We start from the raw sequence: 24,853 nt of genomic DNA, 5'->3' as shown, positions 1-24,853 counted from the left end.
TCAGCTTGTTATATTTAGTGCTACCCACGAGTGACACAAATTCCTTCTCGCTCACACATTCGATTATTGTGAATTGTGTGTCAATAGCATTTTCTCCTGTTTCTCGAATTGAAAGACTTGAAAATAGATAATTAATTAGTGATGATTTCCCTGATGATTGAGATCCTAAACAAAGAACCACATTCTTATTGAGTGGAGTTCTACTAAAATCCAACTGATACGACTCCTTCGCAATGTCAGCCATTTCTTTCGAATACAAGTCCAACACGTCTTTGGACAAAATTTGGGGCACTGTTGAAGAAGCGCTTGTTTGCGTCGATAAGGAATATCCATTCAATCCATTATTATAATACGACATTGTTTTTCCGTAAATATTTCCCAAGTATTGCATTTCCGATAAAAGTTTGGTTATCGGTGGACCAACGAAATCGTTGGATTCAATTATTGGGTTGGTTTAATTGTTGGATGAAAAGCAACAATAATTAATTTTTTTGTCTATTTTTATTTTCGTTTTGTCGTTCGAATGAACGAGAACGCAATTCGCTTAAACAAAATATGCGCCAAAAAAATCTACAAATTAACGGATCTACATATTTCATTTCATCAATACAATCAAGTTTGAAGCTTTAGAAAAGTTGTTGTATCGTAACAAGATCGTTTCATTAGATCGATACACTGAAGCTTCATAAATTAACCATCATCATTAGTAAATTGATTATTAAATTTTGACTCATACATCATCACCCGACATTCCTAGAAATGAACAAATATGTTACAGAAAAGAAGCTAGGAAGTGGAAGCTATGGCACTGTTTTCATTGTGCATCCAGTGTCCAATGTTGATAAAAAGTATGTGTTGAAGAAGATTGCGTTGAAAGGAGTGTCGCAAAAGGAAAAAAATAACGCCAAGCAAGAAGTCAAGCTACTGCAGGCGCTCCAACACCCTTTCATCGTCCGATACATTGATTCTTTCATAGATGACGAAAGTAACCTTTGTATTGTGATGAGCTTCTGCAAGGGAGGAGATTTGGCATCGTTTATTCAGAAAAATTACACCTACCAAAGAATTCCAGAAAAGACAATTCTGAAATTATTTGTTCAGTCCGCATTAGCTCTTCATTTCATTCATTCTCAAAAAGTCTTACACAGAGACCTAAAGGTAGGTAATTGAAAATATATTTACAATTTATTGATTTTTAAATTTTTGAAACAGTCACAAAATATATTTCTTACTGACAAGGGAAATGCTCGACTTGGTGATTTTGGTATAGCCAAAGTTTTTGATGACGCTGGTATGAGAACATGTGAACAAATGGCACAGACAACAATCGGCACACCCTTGTACATGAGGTAAGTAAGAGTTAATCTTTAGATTCACTGCTGAGACATGATATTTTGATGATCATCAGCCCAGAACAATGTAATGGATCAAAATACAGTTACAAATCCGATGTGTGGGCTCTTGGAGTGATATTGTATGAAATGATCAATCAAGGGGCTCTTCCTTTCAAAGGAAAAAACATACAACTACTCTTCTTGAATATTCAGAAAGGATACTACTCTCCTGTAAAGAATGTGCACCACTATAGCAGCCAGCTTGTGAATTTGATCAACAGTTGTCTCCAGACAAGACCCAGCAAAAGGCCAACTCTTAAGGAAATTTTAAATACTCCAATAATTGTAAAATATATTAGACAACAAATGCTCACAGTTACCTCTACAGGTGAACTGACATTGGCCCAAGACCAAGTAGAAGACACTGTTCTTGACGGCGAAATGTCAAATTTATTTATTCAACTAACTGAACTGGGAGTTTTAAATAACAAAGCGCTTAATCAAGACCCTCTACCCGTTCCAAACCCGTCTGTGCTCCAACCCATTGTTCCTCCAAATCCTAACTACAACGTGGCCAAGAAAGCAGTCGTTCCACCACAACCTAGAAATCAATCTCCAGTTCCTGAAAAAATCCCTCCAAAACCTCAACCAAAAGTCCAACCATCGTCAAGACCTCAATCATCCAACAATGATATTGCTGTACGAGAAAAGAAAATAGATTCTGAAATTATGAAACTTCAAAAAGAGCAAATGAGAATTGAGAAAGCTCTCGAACAAATGCGAAAAGACAGAGAACCCAAAAAAGAAGACGATCATGCATTTCAAGAGTTTAGCAAAAAATTTCAAGGACTTAACCTTCCTTCCAAGTTTGAACCTCCATCAAAGACACCTCCAACTTTCACCAATGAAAAGGAACGTATTCTTTTTGAAAGGCAGCAAAAGAAAATTAAGGAAGAAGAAGAACAAAAGCAAAAGCTCAAGGAAGCAAGAGTTGAATATCATGCAAGCAGAGTTGCTGCTAAAAATCAACATTTTAATCTTTTCCACAATCAACACAATATTGTGGGAGTTGACAAGGCACCAAAGAAAGAGGTTGTGGAGCCACCAAAGATACCATCTGTTCTTGATAAAGAATCCATACTTCAAAGACAAGCAGAAATTGATTCTGAAATTGAGAAGGAGTACACCGAAATGATTAACTTGACAATGAAGAAAATTGAAACTCTTAAGCGAAAGAAGGAGAGCATGATAATGAACAACAATAATGTCATCAATCAGAATAATGGTAGCTCAGGTGAAGATAAAGCTTGCAAAGTTGAAGACACCATGTTTGGAGACAGCGACGACAGTAATGAAGGGATGGAGTCAAGTGAGGAAGAAGTTGAATACGAAACAGAAGAGGACAGCGAGGACGAAGAAGAAGAGGACTATTATGAAGAGACAGATTACGATGACATTCCTGTGGTTGGACGTTTAGAGGATCGTGTCAACAGCCTTATAAAACAGAACGAACAAATTTTCGGAAAAGAAAGATTCGAAAAGCTCTATGCCAAATATCAAGAGCTCTACAACAATGATCAAATTCAAAACGAAGAAGCTAAAATTATTCCAAGAAAAGAAGTTCTAGGCGATGACGAACCTCAATTACGAAAATACTGTCACCTCATTGAAGAGTTAATATTTGTACAATCCGCTCTCTTATAAATTTATTTTTTCTTGAGCTTGGATGCTAATTCGCTCATCATTGGGTTGCCTCCGATTCCAACACCAAACTTTGGCTTTTTATCTTGAGAGCTGCTTTCGCCCGATGGCTGTTCTTCGTTGGTAGGAGTAACAACCTTCTTTGATTCAATTTCTAACTTTTTGAATTTGGAATCATCTGGAACATCAAGAGTGGCTTCTTTGGTGACCTTATCCAATTTCGATAAATCTGCATTGACAGTTTTTGGCTTTCTTTGTTGCATTCTGGCTCCTTTTTTGGCCAATTCAAGCTTTGGACGTTGTTCAGCCTCTTGCAATTTTTCAGAAATGGCATCTGCTGAAGGTGACATAGTTGAATCAACCTTAACAGTCTTGGAACCACTTGTGGTTGGTTTAGATTCTGTACTGGTGGTGGTGATGATGGCAGATGTCGAGGGCTTCTTTGTTTCTTCCTCAACGGTTGACGAGGAGGTGCTCTTCTTTGGAGGAGTGTCCTCTTCCTTTCTTACTGGACGTTTTGGAATAGAGGGTGGAGTAGTACTTGAGATTGTCGATTCACTCACATTCTCTTGTTTGGTTGAGTCACCAGTACTTGCTTTCGAGAAGGAAGGACGCTTTGGAACTGCAGGAGGTGTACTTGTAGCGGTGCTGGTGGTGCTGGTAGTAGTGCTTGTGGTTGCGACCATTGATGGTGATGAAGATACAGTGGAAGTCACTCCCAACATACTCGACAAGTAATCATCGGTCATTGGAGTGGCTGGCAATAATCCACTCACCTTCTCATACCGTGTCCATTCTTCATTCAATGAATGATCTTGTTTCTGTCCAAAACTTTGTGCAAGAGTGGTCCAAGTGGCATCTTTCGAATGGAGAGCAATCAAAATCACTTCTCCACGATTACTCATGGTTAAATCTTTTCCTCCAATCATGACAACTAATGGAATTTGTTCATTGACAGCTCCTTCCAATGCAACCATGGTGTGTCCATATCGTTGCAACATTTTTGATTCCATCGAATTGGATCCCATTGAAACATTCACATTCTTCCAGACCAATGTATCTAAATTAAGAGAGAGTATTTGTGAACTCACTCCACCAAAGATCCAACCTCCACTAATGAGCATTTCATTGGATTTTGATAAAAGACAACATGCGTGTCGTTCTCTTCCAAATTGGGGAATGTCACCTTTCATTTTAGAAGTGATACATTCCCATGAATCATTCTTCACAGAATACTTGTACAATTCATTGCTGTATTCTTTGTCACAGACTCCTCCATATAGGAACAAGTCAGTACCCTTCGAAGAGGCACACAAAGTGGCTCCTGTTAATTTTGGAAGAGATTCATTTGTCGACAACAACTTGTTCGAAAGTTTCTTCCATGTTAAATTCTCACAATTAAACATCCAAAAATCATCCAGTGTTTTGACTGAGACCGATGTCGGATCTGAGCCATTTGATGAGGATTGCAAAGAAGTAATCTTTCCTCCGAACATGTATAAATAATTCTTAATTTGTGTAAATGCAGAATGCGATCTACCAAATGGTCGAGAATGATCATCTTGATGTTTCATTTCGATTTTCCATGTCAAATTCTCCAAATCGATCGAATAGAGTGCATTATTATTTCCAGAAATGTTCTGATTGTCATTTCCTCCAAATAGAAATATTTTCTTTTGAGCATTGCCTGCACTGCCACACGTCAACATCATGACGTGACCATCTTTCTTGGGAGGAAATGAATTATATTTGGGCTTCTCCCACTCCAAAGATTTAAGCTTGGTCTGTTTTTTAAAACCTGAACCAGCGGCAAGATTTAACACACTCAATCGATTGGTCCAGAAACCATTCGAATCTTCACCTCCATAATTGTAAATAAGTGTCGAAGAGGCAATCGATGTATGTTGATAGACTTGTAGAGAGGAAGTAGTGTTGCTATTAGATGATTCAATGGGCACGAGAAACGCCTGTGCAGAAATGGATGACATTTTTCACAATAATCAATAGAGAAAGTGTTGTTGTGAAAAAGCTTTAAATTCGGATACGACAATGATGAAAATAATAATATATTACAGAATCGCAATGGTTGTTGTTGTTGTTTCAATGTCTATTCACAACACGCACACACAACAACGATTCACAATCATCATCCGATTTCGATCAATCCATAGATACAAAAGATGTTGTTATTGTTTTTATCATCCCAAAACGTTTGATCCGACGAAATGTATTGGTGACTCACCTTTTTGTGTTGCAATGAGATCGAAATCAGTGTGTTCAGATGATCAGTGCAGCAAAAACGGTGAACAACAGCAACTTGTCAATTCGATTGTGTTTTAAAGTATTTTTTTGAATGATGGGTGTTGCTGATTTGGATCGAAACATTGAGGCGAGCAAACGTCAGCTTTCACTGAAATTTGAAGATCAATTTTAGAAGAAGTATGAACAATTGAAGAGGAGATGCAATGTTTGAATGGTTGATTCGATGGATTCTGGCTACGATTGAAGCACTTTCTGAAATCATCTTCTGTTTCTTTCGATTTGTATCAACCAACACAAATCAAGAGAGATTGCTCCATGACAAGTCCAATTTTTCATCTCCAAGATATGATGATTTGAATGACATTGTCCTTAAGACCAAGCCCACACTGCTCCAATTGTTGTTATTAAGGTTTTTCTTCGAACGTTATTCCCTATCGCGAAGAAGCTATGAAGGCACTCCGCGGAGCAAGGAAAAAAATTCCGAAATGATTTCACAACACCATCCACTACTGATGGGTCATTCTCATCGGGTGTCCTCTCCAATGATGAGATTCCATAGTCATCGTCATCATGATGCGAATCAAAAGAATAATAACAACGATAATAGTGATAAAAATAATAATAATAATGAATTAATGCAAGGACGTCGTTGGTCGCTGCCATCAAATGAAAAACAAGAGCAACGAATTTATAAAATTGCAAATCACTTATTTCCCGATCGCTTCGAAAACTCTAAAAATCAATACCAATCTCACAACGGAAACGAAAATATCAATCATTACACTTTTAATGATTTTAACAATAATAATAATAATAATATTCATGAACATTTAACCAAGAACCATAACATTTCCGATTTGTGGAGGGAACGAATACGACTCATGGTGTACACTATTCAAAACTTTTTAATTCATCAAACCCAGCAACAACAACAACAACCAATAGGTGAACATTTTACAAAACGTAGTCCTTCCAAATTTAAGCGATTCACACACAAACCACAACCACGATGGATTCAATTCTTAAAACTTTACTGGCGTGTAGCACAACAAAAACTTTTGCAAAATCCAACTTCTTACTACACCAAGATTTTATTACCATACTTGCCTGTGATTTCTGTGACAGGAATGGCACTTTCAGATATGAAAGATCCTTCATCATCCATATTACGTAAATTATTGGGTACATACTTGTCATCAATCTCCAACGTACTGAAGCACACGAAAGGCAATATTGGATTATTGAACAATCATGATTTGAAAATTTCTATTCCTCAAATTTCAGTACATCATCTCAGTATGATTGAGATTTTAATTGCCATTTCCATTATTGTGACATTTTCTGGTCTTACAGGAGCTGTGCTTGCTCAAGTTTACGAAGAAAGTAGAGTGAGTAATGCTCTTTTGGATTTAGCCAAACTTCAAGAAGGTCTTGTGTTGTACTATACAAGACATGGCAAATATCCACTTGCTTTGGAAGATTTGTTGGAGGGTGGAGAATTGAATAAGGTACCCAAAGATCCATGGGGAACTGACTATTTATACGTGCCTCATTTGGACTGGAATCGTTTGAATAGAATTCTACTCACAACGAGCAGTGGTGGAAGTGGTGCTGGCAGTAGCTCTAGTATTTCCCAACAACTTTCCTACTACAATGAAGTTTTAAAGAGAATGGAAACAGTGTTGTTGACATTACCTGGTGGAGTAACTCCCATGTCATTGCTTGCCATCTCGAATGATCAACCCTTCTGTATTTGTGTAGGAACGAAAATACCTCGCTTCCCAAGCAAGATTGATGTTGATGTTTCTCGAGAGCGTATTCGTTACACAGCCAGTCTCATGAAGATGGCAATGGAGCGGAGTAGTGTTGCCAGCAGTGTCTCCCAGCAAGGTTCTTCTTCCCAACAACAAACATCCGTCATGAACCAGATCGCAGAATTGAATGCTCGTATCAAGAACATCCTTAACATTGCTCGCTCGAGTGCTGGAAGTGGTGGTGCCGAATAAAGTTCAATGTGGAATTGATTCGAAGAGAGACCTAATTGTCATAAATTAATCGTTCGTTCAGATTCTTTTTCAAGTGTTGGAATGAGTTTATTTGTTGTTTTTGTATCCCAAACATTGAATTCATCATCACACATCAAATCGACGAGCGATTCATAAATTAAAGTGATGATGTAGAGAAAAAGATTCGTGAGCAACTTATTGCTTGAAATTGAAGAAGTGGTTCCACATTTCGCTCCAACTTCTAGCAGAAGCTGTTTTGGTTGGGTCATCAAGCAATGTGGATCCATTTAAATGGTGTGGGTGATAATACAATGTTTTACCATTACTTTGTAAGTGGAAGATGTCTTTTGCCAAAGCGACTTGGATATAAACCATTACTCTGTGTTCCTCGAGTAGTTGTTAAAGTGTTGAGGTTGTGTTCGGACTGAACGACTGTATATCAAAAGAGAGAGAGTTGGCTTTCAAAAAAATTAGCACAGAGTACGTGAGAGAGGCTAATGTCCCTTGTTGTGGTGTTTTTTTGATTTGAGTTTTCTCGCTCTTTTTCGCTTCATTTTTAAATATGGTGCAGTAAACATTAACGGCTTGTGAATGTCACGCCAAAAATATTCGACATGTTGGAACTTCAATGGTTGGGTTGCTGAGAGAATCTTGAGAAGAAGAACGTTGTATTGGAGAGCGTTGTTTGAGTTGAACATTGAAAAGAAGGTCTTTTCACTTATTAAAGACTAATTAAAAATTGGGTCATGTAAATAATTGGAGGATATGAATAGAAAGGAATAGAACAACAACGGGATTCGATTAACGATTGATTCGTTTCCATGCAAGGACTATTGGATTCTTGGATCTTTTATTAGATCAAATTTTGGTCGTACCACAACATATTCATTAAGGTTCTCAATGTTGTTGTTGGGCATTCCTGTAAAGGGTACTGTACAAGAGGTTCTGTTATGAACCTGTTAAGAATGTTTTGGTCCATCTCTTGGCAGCTTTTAGTCCTCTTTTAATCCTTCCTGGGATTGATTTTTCTTCCTCTTCCCCTTTCAAGTTCTCTGGGTTTGTGGTCGAGACACCAAACTTGCGCTCCATTTTGGCTTGCTCTTTGGCCCAATCTCCTGCTTCCCGAGTCAAATCTTGTCCTTCATCCCTATTGCCAATGATTCTGGTTCGATTTAATTTATCAGTAATGGATTCATCAATATCTTTGGACATTTCACGATTGAATAGACTCTCTGGGGTAAATTCATGCTCTTTTCTCAACTCTTCATTCATGGAAGTTGCATTCTCTTTCACAGAGTCAGCCATCAAGTTGGTTTTCTTTTCCAACACTTGTTGTTTCTCCTTTTTCGATTGCAAGAGAGGATCGACTGAACTTCCCTGAATGGTTGAGGGAGTATGAGAAGTGGGTTCTGCATGGTCACGAGAGAACGCTCTTACACTTGAATGATATTGTCGATGATGTTCTTGTTGAAGATAGCGCTGAGAACTGAAGAGAAGAATTTGTTGCTGGGGTGGATGCAATGTCTGCCAAGATATAGTCAAAGATGAATGCAAGAGATGATGTGTCCTTCTCATCGTGCTATATGTTTGTTGTTGTGTTTTTTTGCAAACGATTCGCACGTGCTCGAGTGACTCTAGGTGAAATTGAATTCGTGATCATACGCTCCAAGCATTTGGAAGAATTCCACAATTGGAAACTACACATGACCTCCTCCTGCAATACACCAGGTCGTTGAGAATATTCTCAAATGTTCGTTCTGCTTTTGAAACAGTTTCCGAACACCATGGACATGGAATTTAAAGGCATCCTTGTGAGAATGATCTTCATGTTTAGGGGACAGTTGAAATTTTTGAAGAATGTTTATACGTTAAGACTCTTCTCACATCCATTCCTCTCCTGTAGTTATATCTCAATAGAAAAAAATATGATGATCTCTAAGGAAGAGAACGGAGGAGTGGAGGAGCGGCAAGGGAGGAGTGGAGAGCAAGGCTTGTTGATTACTGAAACAACAAGTAGTGAGATATATCAGCAACAACAACAACACAACACTTCTAGGATGGATTCAACCAATCATGGGGAAATTCTTCCGAAAACATTATCCTCTTCGAGATGTATCAATGGCTATTTGCCTCCACTTGAGCAGATGATCAGTAACGTTCAGTGGAGTGATGAGTTGAAAAAGTACAATCATCATCTATCTTGTGGCTTAATTGTGGATAACCTTGTGTCGAAAATGCATCAAGCAAAAGAGAAGATCACTGTTCAATTCAGTTCCGAGCTCTCCAAAATACGTGCTAAGCTAAAGCAGACGGAGCATGAACGCGATCATGAACTGGAGCAAAAGAATAATGCTTTGGAACAAATACAAAAGCTGGAAAATATCGTTTTGGATCTTCAGGCTCAACTTGAACACTCAAAAAAAGAGAACCATCTTTTGAAAGAGTCCAATAAGACTTTGAAGGCAAAAGAAACAACATATCTATTAGAAATCGAGAATCTTAAAGAGAAGATGATTGCTTCGTCCCTTGTATTTAAAGACATGAAAGAAGAAAATTCAATTATGAAGAACGACATTGATGTTTTGAAATTGGAAGTGCAAAAACTTCAATCAGAAAAACAGGTGCTTTCTAGAGAGTTGGACATTCAATTGTATAGACACAATCTTAATACTGGAGAGACCTTTGACAAAAGAGTTCTTAATATTGATAAAGGATGTGGCATAACTTCACGAGAAAAGGAGATGGAGCTTGACTTGTTAATTTATCGTAAACGGTTGGAAAATTTAACTCCTACCTTTGACCTAGTGATGGAACTTGCAATCGAACACTTTGAATGCTTCGAAGAAATAATGCACGTCATGGAAACTTTAATCGAGAAAAAAGATGAGCGCTTGTTGTTAAGTATGGTGGTACGAAATAAGAAATTCTCTTTATTTCAGAACTTGCAAAAGGACATGCCAGAACATGTACAAAATTTTGTTTCATCTCTACATAAGGAGTATGATCGGCTGACGCAATACAATAGTGACGACGAGGAATTCGAGACCGCTTACAATGCAAAGGAGAAGATGTGCAATAGAATCCTAAGAAGGAAGAAAAAGGATACGGACGTTTTCAAACATAAAGTGGGGATGATCATCTCAAGACTTAAGGAGAGACAGTTAAAGTGTGAAAATGAGATGGAAAAACTTAGGTTAAATGTGAGAGACCTGTTACATCAAAGCACTCCTGAAGAGTATTCAAATGCAACCAAGTATTATGAGGAACTGAAAAACTCAATACCTCCTTACAGTGTGTTGATGAAAGACGACAATCATGTAACTGAAAGCAAGACTGTCCTTCAATATCACGAGCAGAAAATACTGAGTTATGGAGAATATTTGACGAATTTGCAAGCTAGACTCTCTCACACAAAAAGCCCATCAAGCCCACCAAAAAGTTTGGCCATCAGCCATTTCCAAAAAGACTCTGGGAAAAAGCATTCAAAACATCATTGGTCTAAGGAATGATTCATACTTTTCAAGAATAAAAATTCTGTCGTTCAATTAATGGTCAATTTTATTACAATTTGCCCTTATAGTATAAACATGGTTGTTTTGATCGAGAGAACCAACCATTACCGTTTCTGCATGAAGTGTCAGCGTGGTTCAAATTGGCAAGATAGAATTTCGATGTGTAGAGAGCATTGTAGGTTTGGGTGCACAATGAGGTACAACTGGACTGCTCCACCATTCCATCGTTTGGATTTGCAATGTTGGTCGATTCAGACAAGAGAGTCAAAATAAATGAATACTTGGAAATGATACCAATTGGACTTGTTCCACACATTCTTCCTTCAGGTTTCAAAGTTCTCGATAATTGAACTGTGTACAGGGTTGCTGTGGTGGTACCATCCTTTGCCACATAATTTGGAGCCAAAGACATGTAACCAGGATATGGAAGACCAGTTTTTTGATTGCAATAACCATATTTGGTTGCCAAATAACCAAACACATAATCTTTGCTCAATGGATTGAAAGGTCCCTTATAGGCAGAACAATACTTAATCAACTTGCTAACCACTCCAGATCCTTGGAAAGGTGTTGAAACAGAATACCAACTCGAAGAAAAACCATCAATTGAGCAGAGTTTGTTCTTGAGAGCAGCTGAAATGACCAAACCTCCTTGAGAATGAGTGAAGAGAATCACATTCTTCAACTGTGGCACTCCGTTGATGGTGACATTGAGTCCACTCTCCTTACGAGCCAAGTCACAATAATACTTTTGTAAATTTTTGTCATCCCAACCAACATCTCGAGTGTTTCTCACTGCAAACACTCTCTTTGAACATTGAGGAGTCCATTGTTCAATATCACCCCAATAATCTTTGAATGAATTGTATTTTGGATCTTGATCTTTCATACCACCTGCACCATGAATGAAGATACAAACTTTGGATCCAGTTGGAGTGTTCAAACTATTGCACTTGGATGGATCTGCCATGTATGGAAGAGAGCAAGCTTCAGTGCTTGTTTCAAACCAAAAGGTTGGTCTCAACAAGGATGATGTAAGACTTTGTCTGTTATCAAATGTATCTTGTAATAATTCAGCAAAGTATCTGTCGCCCAAGGTGGCTGCAAGTTGTCTATCAAATATGTCCAACGACAAACACCTCTTTGCCAATTGTTTGAATTTCCTGAAATTTGTTTGGTCACTCGAATCAAGACGTTTCTTGTGATAAAGATTTGAGGATTGACAGAAACAGAGGTTGAAGAGACAGCAGGAGCACACGAGACAAAACCATCATCTCCCAAAATGAAAGCATCCATCTTCAATGAGGAATTGTTGCAAACTTGATTCACCAATGCATCATACTTGATTGAATTTGGAGAGAATCGATAAGTGGTTTGTTGACCTTCAAGCAATGAAGTGGCAAATTGAGCCACTTTTGAGAGCAATGAATTGTTTCTTGGAATAAAGTTCAAAGTGAAACAAAACTTGGAAGTGTGTTGAATGACCTTAAAGGTAGCAGCGTTTCTCATGATATTCAAATGATAAGTGAGTTGACCATCGTATACATCTGCTTGAACCCATTGTGGAGTATTACTTGCATGGATTTGCAAAACACCCTTATAACTCTTTCTTTGGCCAGTTCTCTCTGTCAACACAAATTCAAATCCTTTCATATCCTCTGAACGTGGTTGACTATTTGGGTTAATTGGAGACCAATATTGTGAAAATAGTTGTTTGAGTGTAGATGTTTGTGGTGCCGAGATAATTGGAGTCGAACCTCGAATATTGAGACTTGGTTGTTCAGCACTGACACTCATCATGAGAATGAGGGACAACAAAACTGTCATTAGACAGCATGAAATGAATACGTTTGGAACAGACATGGTCAGATGTTTGTTAATGAAATTAGGAGTGAGTAGTATGAGCTCACAAATGAAGAGAGAAAACCCTCAACGTTTGTTGTTATCGTTACAATTATAATACAAGAGATGGATGAGAGCGATTTTATCACGAATTCAATTGTAGTATTCCCGACAGGACCTTCTACTATTCTTCGTACGAGCAGTAACAAGTACAAGATGGAACTGTTGTTGTTAATGTTCCTGCCAACAGAAATTCAATCGTTTGTGCGTTTTTTTCTTTGGAGAAGAATATCAATTTATAACCGACGTTGTTCTCTGCGAAAGGCTTTCTTTCCGAACCACACCACCACTCCATGCTTTTAAAAATCCATAACAGAGAGCGAAAGGAGGGAGATGCAATTCATGATGAGGTTACTATTGTCCTCAGAAAGAAACACGAGTTGGCATTTGGTGTTTGTGAGCGCTGTTTGAGTTTATTTTTTTGGAAATGGCCGATGAACAGTCGTGCTTGAAATGGAAAAAACTGTCCTGTATTGAAGTGGGGTTCAAATAGAGATAGTTGTGACTTGGGTTGGTAAAGGAGGTTGAGGAAATGATACAACAACCGTACAGGAAAATCGAGTGGATCGAAGTGTTGTTGTTATACAGGGACGACCACATCAATAAGCATCTCATCTCTTAGCTCTGACCTTAAAATAGGAATACTATCGTTTTCATGGTGAACGGATTCTATGGAATCATGTTTCCAAAGAAAGTCATCAACGGGGTCCACACAGGCAGAGTCTCTCTCATCAAGAGTTGTTTTTGTTGTTTCAGCATCAGGTTGTGTCATTGATTTCAACGTTGAAAGGACAGAAGCAACACATCTCTCCCTTAAATCCTTGACCTGTCACTTGAGAAAAAGTGTTTTTACATTTTATCCTTATAATACAAACAGGGTTGCTTCGATCGAGAGAGCCAACCATTACCATTTCGACACGAAGTATCTGCATGATTCAAATTGGCAAGATAATAATTTGAACTAAATCCTTCAGAATAGGAGTGCTGTTGAGAAGAATGTGAGGTACAACTCGATGATTCGACAAATCCATCATTGGGTTGTTCGGTCTGAGTGGCATCCACAAGAAGAGTCAACACAAGTGAATATTGAGAGAGAAGACCCGTTGGACTGATTCCACACATTCTTCCATTGGGACTCATGTTACGAGAGGACAACACATGATTCATGGTGTAGCTTGTGGTGGTACCATCCTTTGCCACATAATTTGGAGCCAAAGACATGTAACCAGGATATGGAAGACCAGTTTTTTGATTACAATAACCATATTTGGTTGCCAAATAACCAAACACATAATCTTTGCTCAGAATTTTCCTTACTCTGTGTATTGAATGATGTTGAATTAGTTTTGCCCAAATCGATCGAGTGAACCTCCGTCATGTAATCTCTTTTTGAAACCAAGTGAGAGTTGTTGTAATGAATTAGCAACCTTTCACTCGAATTGTTGATGATTTTCTCTTGCGGAGCATTGAAATCAATTAATTTTGCTCATGAAATCTCCTAACCGTTCGGCCAGTCTACTCCTGACTCCGACGAGACTCACAATGGCTTTAATTGATGTTTCTATATAGTAGAAGCAAACACAATTCCAAACAAAAACAACAACAAAATATGCCCATTCAACACCACTTTACACGTGTTGAAACGATTGCTCTTCCCTCGGACATTGGAGTACCTCCAACTATCGGATGGAACTGGGCGACTGGAGTTGCACAAAGTCTTTTCATTAAGAAAGGAGAAGAAAATAATTCTCTTGATATAAAGATGACAACCTCTCCGATGGGTGATTATTGGAGAAAAACTCATTACGGTTTTATTCATGATGATGGAAACTTTTTATATTTAAATCGTGAGGATTTCAAGACCAATCATAATTTTGAAATTCAAGTAAAATTTAAAGGAGATTATCAAAAATTATATGATCAAGCCGGTATTATGCTACGAGTCAATGAAAAACAATGGATCAAGACTGGCATTGAGTTTGTCAATAATGTAAAATATGCAAGTGCTGTTGTTACAAGAGAGTTCAGTGACTGGTCAACTAGTCCAGTAAATTTTGATAGCGACTCATCATGGTTTACTATTCGTGTGGAGTTAGTGAAAGGAGATGTTAGAGTTGAATATAGCCTTGATGACGGAGAAACTTTTCATTTGCTTAGAATTGCTCATCTTTTTGACAAGAGTTCAGAAAGTGAAAACGACATTTTGCAATTAGGAATTTTTGCTTGCTCTCCCACGAATGAAAATGGTTTATCAGTTGAATTTAAGGGCTTGTTAATTAAGAAATTAACATTGTAATTGATAATTATATTTATTTTGGAGATACATACATTAATTACATGTAAGTAGACTATATTCATTATTTTGGCAATTGACCAAATTTGTACACTACAAGAATTTCTCTTATTTTTCTCAAAACAAAAAATGTCGACAAGTATTACTCTCACAACATTTCTGCTCCTTATAATCCTCTCTACAATCATTGCATGGATCCAAGAGTATGTGCAATGCCAAGAAGAATCATCATCACACTCTTCACTGATCTCTTTGATTCCCTCTTCTCAAAAAGCATTTGCTGGAAACCTCTTCAATTCAATATTGCCACAACAATCCTCATCTTCTCAAATAGATTCATTCCTCACATACAACACTGTACTTTCTCCATTCTCTCTTTTTATGGTTCTTTCCATGCTTACAATAGGATCCCGTGGTGACACCCAACACGAACTGTTACAAGCACTCTCATTGGATCAATCCAATTCTCTAGACGTAACACAGTTTTCACAAGCAATGAACGAAATTATTTCTAGTTATTCCAATACCTCCAGAGAGTTATCTATTGCAAATGGCCTCTTTGTTGAACAGACCTTCAACATTTCACAAGACTTTTCAAACGCTATTGTGTCACAATTTCATTCTGAAATTCGCAAATGTGATTTTGTCCAAAATTATGAGAAGGAACGTAATTTGATTAATTCATGGATTTCAGACAAGACCCATCATTTGATCAAAGATGTCTTGCAACCTGGCTCAATTGTTCCCGAGACAAAATTACTATTGGTCAATGCAATTTATTTTCTTGGAAAATGGAAAGTTGCCTTCAACCCTGAACAAACTGTCTCTGGAAGATTTCGATCATTATCAGCTCATACTAATTCTGAGATCACTGTTCAATTCATGACCAAAAGAAAAATCTTAGAAAAATATGGAGAAAATGATTTGTACAAATGGTTGAAACTTCCATACAGTAATGACAATTTTGAAATGCTCTTTCTATTTCCAAAAGAAAACGTTGAATTAAGCGTAGAGAATGAAAAGGAATTCATCAAATGGATCTCGAAAAGGTTGACAAACAAAGACCAACATGACGATTTGGCCAATTCGAATCACTCGGAAAATAATTCCATTTCACAACAATTGTCCTTATCAGAATTATTTTCAACTTCCTCCACGAAAGTAAGAATTGTGCAAATTCCAAAATTCAAAGCAGAAATTAACACCTTAGAACTTTCTGCCATTCTCAAAGAATCTCCTTTCCACATGGAAACAAGTTTTAACATGGAGAAGGCAAATTTTTCAGGAATTCTCACACCAGAATCTCTAGCAGCAGGTGGCCGCTTGTGGATTGATAAGATTTATCACAAGGCAATGCTAAAAGTGGATGAATCTGGTACAGAAGCAGCAGCAGTGACTGTCGCAAGAGTGAATTATCGAATGGCCGTCCCAACCAGTGCAATGCCAGAATTTGTGTTGAATCGACCTTTTTGTTTCATTCTTTCACACATTCCCACTCAAAGCGTGTTATTCGTTGGGAGGGTCAACCTTGTATCTTGAGGAGGATATTCAGCCTTTGGATCGATCTTATGGTAAATCAGCCACTACTAGTAACGCCTCTTTTCTTATATTCTTTGAGATCAATGTTGTACACATTGAAACTTGACCTCAAATTCTTCTCTTAATTCGTGAATGAATGACTTTTTTCAATTCCAATTTTATTCGTTATTTCGACAATTTCGATTGGAGTGTGATCACTTTAAGATCTGAATGATCTCATATTTAAACACGATACTCTCTAGTGAAACCCAAATATTTGGTATAGAAACCCAAATCTCTCTTCTTGACTCCTGATTTTGGATTTTCAGCATTCACCACTTGATTTCCTCCCAAATAAATACCCACATGTCCACTTCTCCACAAAATATCACCCGTTTGCAATGCTTGTCCAGTCACATCTCTCAAACTTCCAGGATAACCTCGAGTAGTAGTTGGAACAGTCTTTCAAAGTTGGATCAGCACTTTTATAGGCCAAATAGACCAATGAAGAACAATCGTAACATGGATTACTCATTCTTTGAGCTTGTGAATAGCATGATCCAACTTTGGAGTTGGCAAAAGCAGCAGCGATTTGACCAGGTGAACTTGTGGTGTCGGCAAGTTCTTCATTTTCGTATTTAGCATTGGTGACAGAATTGACCCAAGTGTTGATAATGCTGTCGATGGCACGTTCAGAGACAGTTCTGGCCTGGGTGGAGGCTGTGAAAGCAAGAACGAGGGATAATAACAATACAAAGAGGAGAGAACGAGACATTTTTTTTTGTGATGTTTGTTTGGAGAATGACAAGTGACTTTTGACCTATTAGGTTAGTTTGATTATTGTAATGAGAAAAAATAGCAAATAGCCCTCGACTACATCAATTTCTCGATCGTAATCTGGAATTTTGAGAGAAAACAGTGATTCCCAAACAAGTTGAGAAGGAAAACAAACAATTCTAAAAAACGCCAATTAGCAATAGAAATTGAAATTAGAAATAACTTTTGCTTCATTGTGGAAATAGCTCTAATACTCGTAGAATTGCCTTTCAAGATTCAATATCAACGAATGGATCTTTCTAAATATCTTCATTTAAACCAATGACAATTTTTCAATGTGTGACTATTTGTGAAAGAATGACAAATTTGGTGATAGTTTTCAAATCAAAGAAGAATATCAATATTCCAATTGTGGCAGTCGTGGAATGGTGTTTTCTTCGTGATGAATGAATCAAAGCATCATTACAACCATAACGACTTATTGAAAAAAAAACATTTAATCCACAAACTTGCTCTTTCTCCACAACAGTCCATGAACAACAAGATGCATTTTCGAAAAGAATACAAACATGAAAGCTTTCGTTCTTCAAAGTTATTGTGGAGGTTATTGGTCATTCTTATCTGGTTGGAGTGTGTGTGGATTCATCACAACAACATGCATGTGGTGAGTGGATTGCATATGGCATCTCCAACTTCCATTGTTTACACTGGAAATGGAATAACTGCTGTGGTGGGATTCATTACAGATGTGAATGACGATCATTTATTGGATTTTGTTGTTGCTTATTATCAGAGAGATTATAACTTTGCGAGTCAGGTGGTAAGTCCAATCATGTTGTATCCATTTCATTCCAAAAAGGTTATTATTTCAATACCAATGCATTGAACTGTTCCTATTCTGGTGACCTTACATCAAAGATTTATCTCAATAACGGTTGTGGATATGTTCGACATTCGAATCCTTTTGAGCCTTTAGTCTATTGCAAACAACATTTTCTGAATCAAATCATGATCAAGTGGGAGGCAGACCCACCGGTGATCACACTCCACATTCCAAATGATACTTTCTCTGGTGTGATTGCTTTGCCTTATCATCCCATTGAAATACCTGCCATTATCTTTGCAATGAGCGGAGTCAAGATTGAAACGCACATGGAAAAGTTTTTTAAGGGAAATTTACCTATTCAATATCATGCCATTTCGAAAGGAGATGAGATTTACGTTGGACAACCTGGACCTCCTTCGAAACCTTCCTCGCCCACCTCAATGATGAATGGTGACGATGAAGAAGAGGATCAGAGAAATGGAAATGGGTCATCCACCACATTGCCCTACTCTGGAACAGGCACAGGTGCTTCTCACTTTTACTATGGCAGTTCAGGACAACCCAGTAGTGATGTCGTGAGTTCGAGTGGACAAGTCACAGGCGGTCAACATCAACCTGGAGTTATTCCTGCCCCGCATGGAAAGAATGGTTAAAATTGATCATGAGCTTAATGAGTAGAAACGCCTCGAATTATGATGGAGTATTCCTCATAGACCGTAGGTCTTTTATGTTCAAAAACCTAACTAATACTTTCCTTTCTAAACCCTTCTCTTGTCTGCCTATGGCTGAAACTGTTGCTAAATTTGGCTTCAAGAGACACTTGTGGAGATGAAAAGGCAATGAACAAAAAACAAGATTTTTAAAAAGAAGCAAAGAATGTTTGTGACGCGATCCAACAACATCAAGGACATTTTGACATTATCACTGTCGACACATACTGTCCCGCCGATCTTACGATGGTTGCTGCCATGTGTATTGGTATTAATATTAATTTTATGTCATGCCATTCCAATGACTGGTATGCATGTGTTTGCTCCTGCTCCAATCGTTTACACCGGAAACGGAAATACAGCACAAGTTGGATTCATCACCGACATTAATAACGATCAGTTGCAAGATGTTGTGCTAACCTATTATCAGAGAGATTATAATTTTGCTTCCACTGTGGTAAGTTATGGATTATATCGAGAATCTAATTCTTCATTGTTAGATCTACCTCAATAATGGTTGTGAATTTGTGAGGCATTCCAATCCATTGGAACCAGTGGTGTATTGTAAGCAATATTTCCTGAATCAAAAAATGATCAAGTGGGAAACAGACCCACCAGTGGTCACACTCCACATTCCAAATGATACTTTCTCTGGTGTGATTGCTTTGCCTTATCATCCCATTGAAATTCCTGCCATTATCTTTGCAATGAGTGGCGTCAAGATTGGAACACCGATGGAAAAATTTTATAAGGGTGACACCCAAGTTCAATATCATGCCATTCAAAAAAGTGACGATATTTATATAGGACAGCCTGGGCCTCCAAGCTCGTCCTCATCGAGTTCTTCGGGTGGAAGTGGTGGCTCTGGTGGTGGCAGTAGTGACAACAGCGGCGGTGGAAGTGGAGGAGCTGGTGGTGGTGGAGGTGGAGAAGGTGGATCTGTCAGTTCTTCCAGTTCTAGTGGTGGCAGTGGTGGTAGTGGTGGAAGTAGTGGAGGTGGTGAAGCTGGAGGTGGTGGAGGTACCACAGGAGGAACGGGGAGAGGTACTGAAGGCACTGGAAGAGGGTCTTCATCGAGTTCATAGGCTCCTGAACGTCATGATCCGCTCTGCATGTCCCTTTGGAGGAATCTAAATCCCTAATGAAGAGCGAACCTTAGTTCTCCACCTTCATACGTTTTTCCTCTTAGAGGTTTGAAGGTGACTATTTGTTGGAATGAGTGATAAATAATGACAAAGCTCATTGCTGTGAATCACCATTATTTGAATGTTCAATAAATGACTCAACTACTATATCTTCTTCTGTGAGTAAGGCTCGTTTGAGTTGAGATTGCTTTTTGGAGTACCTGGTCATTCCATTAAGCATTTCCCTTCCTTTTATCTTATTAACAGCGAATGCGCACAACAGTCCAAACAGAACAACTACAAGACAAAGCACTAGAACCAGGTACCAGTATTGTCGAAAGAGCAGAACGACATGGCGTCCATAACTGAATTTTAACTCAGCCTTAACACTGAGCCAAGTACTGTTCACATTCGGATTCACCGCAATGAATGCGTATAATCCAGCATCACCAATAAAAAGTAATGTACCATCCACATTGGTTATGTTTAAAAGACCTAACTGAGCTGCATTCTTTCTCAAAAGACCTAAAGAGGGATTTTGAAGAAAATCAAAATAATCTGTTGCATTGATGATCATAAAATTACAAGGTAATCCGAGACATCCACCGTAGATTTTCATATTATCATTGACTGTTTCTTTGGTAATGTTGAAAAAGATAGGAATCAAAGAAGAGGATGGAAGGCTGTTGTTGAATTGGAAAAACGACGAATGGACGGCAGAATTTGTATTATTTGATCCGGTATCAAAGGAAACCTGTGATGGAACAGTTGGTATCATTGCAGCTTCGGAGGACATCATCAGGATCCACAACTCTAGAACATTAATAATAATAATTAAAATGGTTTGGAAATGCCTTAATGGCATTCTTCTGCTAGGAAGAACCATTTTTTTTTCCAATTTAGAGTTGCGAGTGCAAACCAATTGAAAAAAAAGGTTTCGAAATTTAAGGTTTGTTTCCAAATGATGGTTTTGTGATCCCCCGAGGAAAAAAAAATAACACAACACCTCCGCTAGGTGTTCACCTTGAGCACCCTTTATCACCACCCAAAGAACCATCTCCGAATCATTAAACTTAAATTTAAAACTTATCTCTCCCTCTCTACGAAGTACTGTACTGATTTGGTACCGTACAACTACCACCGGTTATAAGTACTGAGATTGTTACCGTTGTGATCAAACTGTAATCAAGACCCTATTACGATGGCAGTTATTAAGATCAAAGCGCTATTGACTGAATGGTATTTAATCAGACTAACAAGATCAGATTCGTTATACAAATTAAAAAAAAAGAAGAATAATTCAATTAGGATGCCCAGCAAGATCGGTAAAACAAGACCCAACCATGGATCCAATCATGGACCCAAGCACTCTAGCTCACTTCAATCATTAAACGACTACATTGCTTCTGCTAGTTCATCTGTAGATAATGAGCCCAATTTGACAAATAATCTAAACCCTACTCACAATTGCTCTACTAGTGTTGACACTAGATTGTACCCAACTATTGATCCAATAGCTGATGAAGAATTGGCCGCTAAAACTAATAGTATGAGCATGAGTAACCAAGACAACATTGAATTGTTGGATAATGAGCTGACTAATAACCTCAACATACAAGACATGTCAGTTGATGAAATTGTTGGTAAAACTTTTCTCAAACACAATAATGCTAAACTAGATACAAACAGAACTCTTCTTGACACTGATCAGATTTTAGAAATTGTATCTGTTATTGCTAGCCCACACAACCCTATGACCTTAAATTTCCAACATGTTGTAAAAGCCACTCTCAGAATACTCTCTGATGACATTAAATACGAAATCACCACAGAAAGAAAGGCTTTTAAAAACCATAAAGACAGAAAACATGTTTGGGAGTTATGGAAGGAAAGAATGAAGAATATTAACAAACTATTATCTGAGAACAAGAAAAGTAGTAATGTCCAACAAGACAATGAAGAATTCAACATCAATGACATAGCAGTGAAGGAAATCACTCCTCCCAGATATATTGCTGTTAGATATAGCAAAATATTTGAAGAGAATGAGGTAATTGAATTAATTAAGGACAAACTTAGTGGCAAATATGTCACCATCAATCCGATTATTAAGCTCAATAATACCATAATTGTCACTATTGAAGATTGCGCTCAAGTAGAACAGGCAGTTGAAACATTACGTACAAAATTTAAAGAAGTCAATATCACTTCATCATGTGAAAACGACACCAACAAAATTATACGTGTCCATAATATTCCAATAGGAGAACTATGGAAAACTACAGTCAAGGCAGATTGGAGGAATGCTATTGAAAGCGATACTGGTGAACCCATTGTTGAAATTGCTACAGCTAGAATTGGTAAAGAAATGGCAGCAGTGATCACTGTCAAAAGTATGAAAGCCAGAAATAATCTATGTAAGGCAAAAACATATGATATCACTATTCCTAGAACAGAGGAAACAGTCACTATGAAAATCGACATACCATTCAACTATGCAATGGATGTACAATACTCTGACATCATTGGTAGATGGCCTGAAAGAAATGATTTGATTAGAGCTAGAATACAAACGGAATCCTCTCTTGCCAGAAAATACAATAATGACCAACCTGTATCCATACTTATCATCAATCAAGAGAAGAGAATATGTTTGATTAGACTCAACAATCTATCTAATGCCATCAGATTGGTAAACCATGCTGCATATGGAATGAATGAATGGACATTGGATTTTGCTCTCAATTATCCAATGCTAGAAGATTTCCTGGAAAAGAAACCTGATACAGTTCACAAAATTTCACAAAATTTAGGCAGATCTTCTAAAATTGCAGCGAAAGACGTTTCCTTTACTCTTGAAAAAGTGCAACAAGATCACCTAAAAGAAATCAAGAGAATTGAAGCTTCTATGGATAAAAGAATTGCAGAACTTGAGGCAAGACAGAATCAGAAATTGGCTATGGGATTTAAGGAAATGGCTAATATTATCAGAGCAAATAATGAAGAATTAATGATTACCAATAGAATTGCTACTCTAACATTTCTGTCTGGTTGTACAAAAGATAATACCAAGAGGAAGATATATCAAGAGGAAATTGATGAGTGTCACAAAAAGCTAAAACTACTTGATTCACTTCAGTAGCTCCAGAATTATCTATTCTAACCCTCAACATTAATGGTCTCAGAGCAGAACCATTATCAGCCCTAAGAGGCTACCTCAACTCAATCACTCCTGATATAATCATGCTCCAGGAAGTTAAAAGCGTCTACATTGGTCCAGATTTTCCCTCTATATATTATTCTTCATTTACATATTATCACAATCCAAGAGATTCCTGTGGTGTATCTATTTGCCTCAACAAAAGCACTTTCAAAGATATTGAAGAAATCATCTTAGATCCGATCATTAAGAATAACGCGCGAATTATTGGCGTGAAATGTAAAATCAATTCAATTAATACTCTAGTAATTTCTGCGTACTTTCCAAATCAACCAGCTGACAGATGTGAATTCACATATATTCTTGACAACCTAATTGAAAAATATCCTAACTACAAAATCATTATTGGAGGTGATTACAATGCGATTTTATCCGAGAATCACTCCTCAAACGAATCTAGAAGAACTGATCAAAACATACTAGATCTTATTAACAAGAGAAATCTTAATTACTATCCTTTCCCTCATTTATCATGGCACCTTCATTATACTATTAACAAACAATCCAAGTCTATAATAGATTACATATCCACAGATTTTCCAATTGCATCTGGAGAAGTACTGAATGCCAACTTCATATCAGATCACAAAATGGTTAAAATTCTACTTGACCTCTCATGTCAACGAACACCTTTGTTAATTCGGAAGAAGCGTAACTTTCAAGATCCCAAAAATAAGAAAGAAGTGCTGGCCATTAGCAAAGAATGTGTATCTCAAGTTAAGAATTTAGAATCTGATAACGACAAATGGCTTTTCATTTGTGATAAACTAGGCGACAAATTTGTGGAGGTCAATCCACCTAAACTTGATCCTAAAATCTACAAATATAATAAGCAATATAAGAAGCTCATGTTAATACTTGATAGAAATGAGCACGGATATCCTTGTGACAAACTTTTGACCACTATTGGTAAAACTTTAGAACAGGTTCCAAAATGTCTTGCAAGTGTCAAAGAGAAAATCAAGAACCATATCAAATGGAGCCATGATAAGGCTTTGAACAGAAAGATGAAATGGTGGGAACAAAACTATGCAACCAACTCTAAACATCTGAGAAAGAAAATTTACAAAACGTCATCACCACCATACAAATTATCTATCGAAGGAACTGAAATTAGTGACCCCAATGAAGTTGCCAATGTGATCAAGGACAAATATCAACAAAACCTCAACTTTAGAGGAAGAAATCATCAAATTGACATTACCAAGTTTTTCAAGTACAAACATCCATTAATTGATAATTGCAATGACAAAATACTCGGTAGAATTACCACGGAAGAGAAAGAATGGATAATTCAGAATTTGAAATCCACAGCACCCAATGAACTAGGTTTAAGACAAAAAACTATCAAATACATGTGTAAGGAATTACAGGAGGAAATTTTTCAAATTATTGAAAATATCATCACAACTGGATTTACTCCTGAATCTATGCAAAGTGTCAGCATTCTCCCAATTCACAAAAAGAATAAGGACCACTCAAACCCTGCTAACTATAGACCTATTGCCCTTATGGACTCAGGACTTAAAATAGCTACTAAATTAATCACCAAAAGATTGAAGGAAGTGTTAAAGGGAAGATTATCATTAGCTCAATTTGGTGGTGAAGACGGCAGAGAAACTATTCACAGAGTCCTTTCAATTTACAATATGATTGCTTGGGCAAAAA

The 24,853-nt window shown here is 37.5% G+C and overlaps 14 protein-coding genes across 14 annotated transcripts in view; 8 read left to right on the top strand and 6 right to left on the bottom strand.

Moving 5' to 3' along the window:
- Positions 1-759: 759 nt before the first annotated feature.
- On the top strand, positions 760-3,038 carry FDP41_012205 (uncharacterized protein; the record flags this gene model as incomplete). The annotated part of the gene is made up of 3 exons (XM_044702699.1): positions 760-1,158; positions 1,213-1,349; positions 1,409-3,038. 3 exons carry the CDS (start codon positions 760-762, stop codon positions 3,036-3,038), a joined length of 2,166 nt encoding a protein of 721 aa, XP_044566261.1.
- A 2-nt stretch (positions 3,039-3,040) lies between these two features.
- On the bottom strand, positions 3,041-5,023 carry FDP41_012204 (uncharacterized protein; the record flags this gene model as incomplete). Its single annotated transcript, XM_044702698.1, has 1 exon — positions 3,041-5,023. The coding sequence occupies one exon, from the start codon at positions 5,021-5,023 to the stop codon at positions 3,041-3,043; it is 1,983 nt and encodes a 660-aa protein (XP_044566260.1).
- A 759-nt stretch (positions 5,024-5,782) lies between these two features.
- Positions 5,783-7,303, top strand: FDP41_012203 (uncharacterized protein; the record flags this gene model as incomplete). Its single annotated transcript, XM_044702697.1, has 1 exon — positions 5,783-7,303. One exon carries the CDS (start codon positions 5,783-5,785, stop codon positions 7,301-7,303), a length of 1,521 nt encoding a protein of 506 aa, XP_044566259.1.
- A 948-nt stretch (positions 7,304-8,251) lies between these two features.
- On the bottom strand, positions 8,252-8,878 carry FDP41_012202 (uncharacterized protein; the record flags this gene model as incomplete). The annotated part of the gene is made up of 1 exon (XM_044702696.1): positions 8,252-8,878. The coding sequence occupies one exon, from the start codon at positions 8,876-8,878 to the stop codon at positions 8,252-8,254; it is 627 nt and encodes a 208-aa protein (XP_044566258.1).
- A 350-nt stretch (positions 8,879-9,228) lies between these two features.
- FDP41_012201 (uncharacterized protein) lies at positions 9,229-10,812 on the top strand (the record flags this gene model as incomplete). Its single annotated transcript, XM_044702695.1, has 1 exon — positions 9,229-10,812. The coding sequence occupies one exon, from the start codon at positions 9,229-9,231 to the stop codon at positions 10,810-10,812; it is 1,584 nt and encodes a 527-aa protein (XP_044566257.1).
- A 52-nt stretch (positions 10,813-10,864) lies between these two features.
- FDP41_012200 (uncharacterized protein) lies at positions 10,865-12,678 on the bottom strand (the record flags this gene model as incomplete). The annotated part of the gene is made up of 2 exons (XM_044702694.1): positions 10,865-11,956; positions 12,010-12,678. 2 exons carry the CDS (start codon positions 12,676-12,678, stop codon positions 10,865-10,867), a joined length of 1,761 nt encoding a protein of 586 aa, XP_044566256.1.
- An 888-nt stretch (positions 12,679-13,566) lies between these two features.
- Positions 13,567-13,938, bottom strand: FDP41_012199 (uncharacterized protein; the record flags this gene model as incomplete). Its single annotated transcript, XM_044702691.1, has 1 exon — positions 13,567-13,938. The coding sequence occupies one exon, from the start codon at positions 13,936-13,938 to the stop codon at positions 13,567-13,569; it is 372 nt and encodes a 123-aa protein (XP_044566255.1).
- A 388-nt stretch (positions 13,939-14,326) lies between these two features.
- On the top strand, positions 14,327-15,013 carry FDP41_012198 (uncharacterized protein; the record flags this gene model as incomplete). Its single annotated transcript, XM_044702690.1, has 1 exon — positions 14,327-15,013. The coding sequence occupies one exon, from the start codon at positions 14,327-14,329 to the stop codon at positions 15,011-15,013; it is 687 nt and encodes a 228-aa protein (XP_044566254.1).
- Positions 15,014-15,139: 126 nt separating this feature from the next.
- Positions 15,140-16,549, top strand: FDP41_012197 (uncharacterized protein; the record flags this gene model as incomplete). The annotated part of the gene is made up of 1 exon (XM_044702689.1): positions 15,140-16,549. The coding sequence occupies one exon, from the start codon at positions 15,140-15,142 to the stop codon at positions 16,547-16,549; it is 1,410 nt and encodes a 469-aa protein (XP_044566253.1).
- A 222-nt stretch (positions 16,550-16,771) lies between these two features.
- On the bottom strand, positions 16,772-17,303 carry FDP41_012196 (uncharacterized protein; the record flags this gene model as incomplete). The annotated part of the gene is made up of 2 exons (XM_044702688.1): positions 16,772-16,990; positions 17,094-17,303. 2 exons carry the CDS (start codon positions 17,301-17,303, stop codon positions 16,772-16,774), a joined length of 429 nt encoding a protein of 142 aa, XP_044566252.1.
- A 657-nt stretch (positions 17,304-17,960) lies between these two features.
- On the top strand, positions 17,961-18,784 carry FDP41_012195 (uncharacterized protein; the record flags this gene model as incomplete). The annotated part of the gene is made up of 2 exons (XM_044702687.1): positions 17,961-18,125; positions 18,224-18,784. The coding sequence occupies 2 exons, from the start codon at positions 17,961-17,963 to the stop codon at positions 18,782-18,784; spliced, it is 726 nt and encodes a 241-aa protein (XP_044566251.1).
- Positions 18,785-19,007: 223 nt separating this feature from the next.
- On the top strand, positions 19,008-19,926 carry FDP41_012194 (uncharacterized protein; the record flags this gene model as incomplete). The annotated part of the gene is made up of 2 exons (XM_044702686.1): positions 19,008-19,298; positions 19,342-19,926. 2 exons carry the CDS (start codon positions 19,008-19,010, stop codon positions 19,924-19,926), a joined length of 876 nt encoding a protein of 291 aa, XP_044566250.1.
- Positions 19,927-20,080: 154 nt separating this feature from the next.
- Positions 20,081-20,851, bottom strand: FDP41_012193 (uncharacterized protein; the record flags this gene model as incomplete). Its single annotated transcript, XM_044702685.1, has 1 exon — positions 20,081-20,851. The coding sequence occupies one exon, from the start codon at positions 20,849-20,851 to the stop codon at positions 20,081-20,083; it is 771 nt and encodes a 256-aa protein (XP_044566249.1).
- Positions 20,852-21,274: 423 nt separating this feature from the next.
- The window catches only part of FDP41_012192 (uncharacterized protein), a gene marked incomplete at both ends in the record, with an annotated part of 5,994 nt that continues 2,415 nt past the window's right edge, over positions 21,275-24,853 (top strand). The window contains 2 exons of the mRNA XM_044702684.1: positions 21,275-23,103; positions 23,151-24,816. Of these exons, the coding sequence (XP_044566248.1) occupies positions 21,275-23,103; positions 23,151-24,816 (3,495 nt within the window). The remainder of the gene's footprint in view (positions 23,104-23,150; positions 24,817-24,853) is intronic.

The sequence above is a fragment of the Naegleria fowleri genome, assembly GCF_008403515.1.
Source record: "Naegleria fowleri strain ATCC 30894 chromosome Unknown tig13, whole genome shotgun sequence".
Classification (NCBI taxonomy): Eukaryota; Heterolobosea; class Eutetramitea; order Acrasida; family Naegleriidae; genus Naegleria; species Naegleria fowleri.
This window is presented reverse-complemented; position numbering and strand designations above follow the sequence as displayed.